The 5,281-nt window shown below is 32.6% G+C and overlaps 1 protein-coding gene across 2 annotated transcripts; it reads left to right on the top strand.

The window, feature by feature from the left end:
* Positions 1 to 2,474: 2,474 nt before the first annotated feature.
* Positions 2,475 to 3,701, top strand: LOC131034006 (protein C2-DOMAIN ABA-RELATED 8). Of its 2 annotated transcripts, none has more exons than XM_057965349.2 (3): positions 2,475 to 2,657; positions 2,742 to 2,849; positions 3,177 to 3,359. In XM_057965349.2, exons 1-3 carry the CDS (start codon positions 2,505 to 2,507, stop codon positions 3,210 to 3,212), a joined length of 297 nt encoding a protein of 98 aa, XP_057821332.1. In that variant the 5' UTR covers positions 2,475 to 2,504; the 3' UTR covers positions 3,213 to 3,359. The 2 variants fall into 2 exon arrangements, with proteins under 2 accessions (XP_057821332.1, XP_057821322.1); XM_057965339.2 differs by having other exon boundaries at positions 2,486 to 2,657; positions 3,199 to 3,701.
* Positions 3,702 to 5,281: the final 1,580 nt, after the last annotated feature.

Raw genomic sequence — 5,281 nt, 5'->3', positions numbered from 1 at the left:
GGAGGAGGATCGACAAGTACTTAGCAAGATTTATTTTACCTAGATGCAAATGAGAAGGGCTATACATGCATGCATGCATAGGAAGACAAAGGTTCCATGGTGGAAACAAGTTTGGAATAAATTTTCTTGGCCTAAATGTAATTTCTTTATGTGGTTGGTGGTTTAGAATAGGTGCCCCACTTGGGATAATTTGAGGAAGAGAGGCTTTGAGGGTCCTTCTATGTATAACTTATGTAATGGCAACGAGGAATCTTCTTCTCATATCTTCTTCCATTGTCCCTATGCTAAGGAAATTTGACATTGTTGGTGGAGGCTATTGATGAGGGCTTGTTTTCATGCTTCTTTGGTGATGGAGTTTTGGAGTCTTTTGGGGAGTCTAAGGACCCTATTTTACACATTGCCTGGAGCACAAATCCTACTTTTATTCTCTGGTAGTTATAGTTGGAAAGGAACAAAAGAAATTTTCAAGATAAAAGGATGTTGAGTCACTAATTATGGATAAGAATTATTAGTACTTTACATAAGATGTTGCTTGCCAAATGCGACATGCATGCCTAGGTTGACCTTGTGGATATGGGTGTTCTTCAAAGGTTGGGGCTTGAGGATTAGAGTTTGAGACCTCGTAAGACCAATTTGACTAAAAAGTCTAAGAGTAAGGTTAGTTGAGATGGTCATTGGTCACCTCCCAAGTAGGGGGTGCTTAAGATAAATACAAATGGTTCTTCTAGCGGTAAATCTAGCCATGTTGGGATTGGTGGTGTTGGTAGGGATAATGCTAGTGTTGTTCAATTCATTTTTTCAGTTTATAAAGGTCCGCATACCAACAATCTCAGGGAAGCCTATGCTATCCTGGTTGCTTTGGAGAAGGCTTGTGCTCTAGGTTGGAGAGAGATTATCTATGAATTTGATTTGCAGATTGTGATTGATTTCTTAAATAGGAGGCACGTGGAGGGAACAAACTGGCATTTAGCCTTGGTGATCAATCGGATTTTGAATTTGTGTAGCTCCTTGGGTATCGTTTCATTCTATCATATCCCTCGGGAGTGGAACAAGGTGGCTGATTGTTTGGCAAAATGGGCCTCTAATCAGATGGAAATGTGGAATGTTAGGGATTGGTGTTCCTTATCTTTAGAGTATTCTTAGACTTTAGAGGATCTTGGTGCAGAAGACTTGAGAGTGTTTTTAGGGATTGATTCTTAATGGGTTTTTGAACTGGTGTGATTTGCTTTCTTTGTGATGGTTTCTTGGGATTAATAAATTTTTACCCCCTTTTTTAAAAAAAAAACCGAGACATTAATATACCATAGTGCCCAAATACTAATAAAGAAATAAAAAAGTATGCAACAAAAAAATTTAGGACATGCAGAAAAAATAAATTGTTTAGAAGAAAGCCTCCCCTATCAAATAATTTAACCCCATATGAGATCATTATGAAAAATCTTAAATAGGAGTTGAAATGAATTGGAAAGTAAAAATTTGGATAGCCTAACCAAGGATTAGTTCACATTATGTAAGCTGTGAAACTAACAAGTGGACAATATGTAAGGAGTGGACAATGAGAACATGACTATTTTGCAACAAAGATGTGGAGGAGACAAAATTACGCTACATCATTCAATGCTCAACCTACAATAGCTTCCATATTAATTACAAAGACATGTTGATAATGGACAATCCAAATATCTTGTTTGAGGAGGTGAGGGAGGACAAAAGTGCAAATTTTTTAATCAAGATCTACCATAGAAGGTCCCACATCAAGAAGAGTTTACAAACTTATAAGATTTTGTTGTCCTTATTTCAATACTAGATTTATGCACTGTTCTTTTGTTAATACTCTTTGTTCTTTTGTTAATACTCTTGATCCCATAGACTACTTTGATCTCATAGAATTACTATAATCTTTCTTTCATTCTTTTGTTTATCTTCCAAAGCAAATGGTAGAGATTCAAAGAGAATGATGGATGAACTGAACCCAAGTTGCTTGGGACACTACGGTTGATGTTAAGGAAGGAAACAAGGTACGAAACCAAGTTTTAAGGGCAAATTTCTTAGATTTATCAAATTTTTTGATGATGGTTAATGAAGCGTGACCTAAATTGTTAATACAAAAGTTCTTACATAATTGAATCCAGAAACCAATTACAATCAGCAAATCTGTTACAAAAAAGACTTGCGAAATGAAAACCGACCAAATTATTGTCCCACAATGTGGAAGTGACATTTTCAAATGATAAAATCAGAATAAGATACGAAGGAGAAGGATTATTTGACACACTTGTTGATCGAATCCCCGTTTCCTCAGATTCGACATAACATCTTGCAAATTTTCAGTCTTTGGCATCTCTTTTTTTCCACTTTATAACCGACTCAGATTTTCCTCGTTTTTATTCATCCACTTTACAGTGTGTTGAATCTTTTTAAAGGATGGCTTATCTGTTTCCCTGCTTTACAATGTATTCCTTATTCGAACTTTAGATTGATAAAGCCCCGAAACATGGCGGTCAATGGGATGCTCTGATAAGCCTGAAGTTGAGAGCATTGCAGTTTTGGCAGAGATGAGCGACCATCTCAAAGTGAAGGTGGTCAGGGCAATTGATTTAGCCTTCAAAGACCCAAATTTAACCAGTGATCCTTTTGTCCTCCTTACCCTCGGAAGGGTAATCCAAATTGCAGATTTTTTGTTGGTTTTTTTCATTTTTGTTGTCCTGTGATATGCTGATGATATGTGATATGAATGTTAGGATTCTCACAAGTCGAAGACTACAGTCAAAAACGACGACCTTACTCCAATTTGGAACGAAGTTTTTACATTTTCTGTAAATAATACCGATTCTAGCCTGCTCAAAGTGGTAAGATCTCCTTCCTGAAAACATATCTTTTGTTTCTGTATCGTAGGATTTTTTCATTAACATTTCAAACTTCTGATTTATCATCAGAATTGAAAGACCAAAATTCGATCGATCAATAGGATGAAAGAGCTGTCGGAGAAAACAGAATCTCACAGTTCTCTCATTTTGATGATAGATCACTGAATATGATTTGAAATATTGATGCTTCAAACAAAAGATACGAATCACAATAGACTATGAAATTCTAATTTTTATGATGGAGAACATAATTTAGCGATATTTTGAAAGAGAGTTAAAAACATTTAATCTGATTTGTGTGTTATAAAGTCATGGTGCTCTGGATCTGTAGGAATTGTGGGATAATGATAGATTGAGGCGAGATGACAAACTTGGAGATACTGAAATTGATTTGAAACCCCTGTTTGAGAAACAAGGTAAAGATAGGAAAGTGTTGTGTCCGTGCAAAGAGAACTGCTTGTACAACGACAGTAGCATCATCCAGTATGCAGATGGGAGAAAGATTCAACATGTGTGGCTGAAGCTTCGGAATGTTGATTCTGGTCTCTTGAACTTGCATTTTGAATGGCTCCCTCATTCTAGATAAGAAGTCCCGTCCTCAAAGAATGATTTGGATGGTTTACTGATTTGAGTTCAATTGGTTGGTTGCCCCATTCTAGATGGAGGAGTCTTCTTTGCAAAGAATAATTTGGATGATTTAAGGGTTTGAGTTTGATTGGTTAAAGCACTGGGTTTTTAAATCTATATGAAGATTTAATGTAAAATTTTAAGTTGTGGCTTATGAATTTCTATAACTGAATTGTAAATAATATTTGGATGTTTTCTTCGTTTCAATTTGATTGGTTAAAGTATTGAGTTTTTACTGTAGAGAATCAAGTTTAAATCTAAATAAATTTAATGTAGAGTTTTAAGTTGTGACTTTTGATCTTCCATAATAAATTCTAATTATCACATATCTATTATTTTTCTTTTAGTATATAAATAATAATAAAATCATTATTTATCAAAAATAATAAAATTTAATTTTCTAAATTGTGACTTTTTAATTTTTCATAAATTATTAGTCACATGATATTAGTTAAAACAATTTATACTTGTTTCAAAATTATTAATAAATAAACTAATGATAATATATATATATATATGATCGGTAAAATATTTATTTTATTAATTCAAAAAAATGTACAAGTCGAAATTTCAAGCCCTCATTTGCAAAACGGATCCAATAAAAAAAACCCCAAAAATCCCTTACATCCGAAAATTACAAAATACACCACTTGGACCCAACAATATCCATATGAAATCGACATTTATAGACAACAAAAACATGGCTTGATCAACCATCACCTATCCTTCTTCCACCACCCTCTTGCCTTTCTCCTTATCTTGCGACACAACCTCTGGTTCCTCACTAATATACATATATATAAATAATTCCATCCTATAGGGGAAGAATAAACAAATTTCATAACATTCATGGATCCAACCTATTCTTATCTTTTCTTAAGAGATTAATGATGGATAGACTAATCCATTGATCTAATATTAATGTGGAATTGGATTGACTTTATTACGTGGTCCTTTCCTTGCATGAAAATAATTTTATTCCATATGTTGAATATCATAATTTAGTAATATGAAAGTAGTTAAGTGTTATATTAGCATTTAAAAAAAAAAATCTATGTAAAATATAATGAGGGATTTCAAAAATAAAATGTCATGAGATCTAACTTCATGTTTGATGTAACTCTTTTTTTTCATTAAGTATTAGATATTATTTTGAGTTAGCTTTCATTTGGGAGCTCTAAACATTATTATAGACATTATTATAGTTACCGGTCTTGAATGTTGTTAGGTTATATTGTCCTCTTGCTAATTTTATTTTGGTTGTATTAGTTTCATTTTAGATTGTAAATCTATTTTTTTAGTCAATATAAAAAAATTGTTTGAATCTTTTGGATATTTTTCAATATGATTAAAACCCTTCATTTTTTTAAATTCTATATATTTTTTTCTTTCTTCCTAATATATATGCATCATTTTGTAACTTAGTTTAATACATTAATTTTAATATATTATTTTAATACAAACCTTAAATTTATTAAATACTTCTTTTTTTTATGATTTTTTTTTAAAATTCACAATTTAGCTTGTTTTTAAGTTCCTTTCAAAACCAAACAGATGGCAATGCAACCCTTGAGCACTAAACAAACAAGAGTTGCAGAGCAGTGAAGTTCCTACCAAGGAGTGCAAGAACCATTGTGTCTTTGTTTTGGTCATGGGAGAGTTATAAATTTGTTTTGTTGATAATAGAATTGTAACATTTAGAGTTGTGCAATTATTTTTTCATAACAATAGATCATTTCAATTTCTTTATAATGATTTTTTTTTTTTCTTCAACTAGCAATGCACTT

The sequence above is a fragment of the Cryptomeria japonica genome, chromosome 2 (assembly GCF_030272615.1).
Source record: "Cryptomeria japonica chromosome 2, Sugi_1.0, whole genome shotgun sequence".
NCBI lineage: Eukaryota > Viridiplantae > Streptophyta > Pinopsida > Cupressales > Cupressaceae > Cryptomeria > Cryptomeria japonica.
Note: the sequence above shows the minus strand (reverse complement) of the source record. Positions and strands in the feature narration are given on the sequence as shown.

Coding starts and splice junctions, on each gene's coding strand:
- LOC131034006 (XM_057965339.2), top strand. CDS start 2,505: ATGGGATGCTCTGATAAGCCTGAAGTTGAGAGCATTGCAGTTTTGGCA. Junction 2,658..2,741: donor TCCTCCTTACCCTCGGAAGG/GTAATCCAAATT, acceptor TATGAATGTTAG/GATTCTCACAAGTCGAAGAC. Junction 2,850..3,198: donor ATTCTAGCCTGCTCAAAGTG/GTAAGATCTCCT, acceptor CTGGATCTGTAG/GAATTGTGGGATAATGATAG.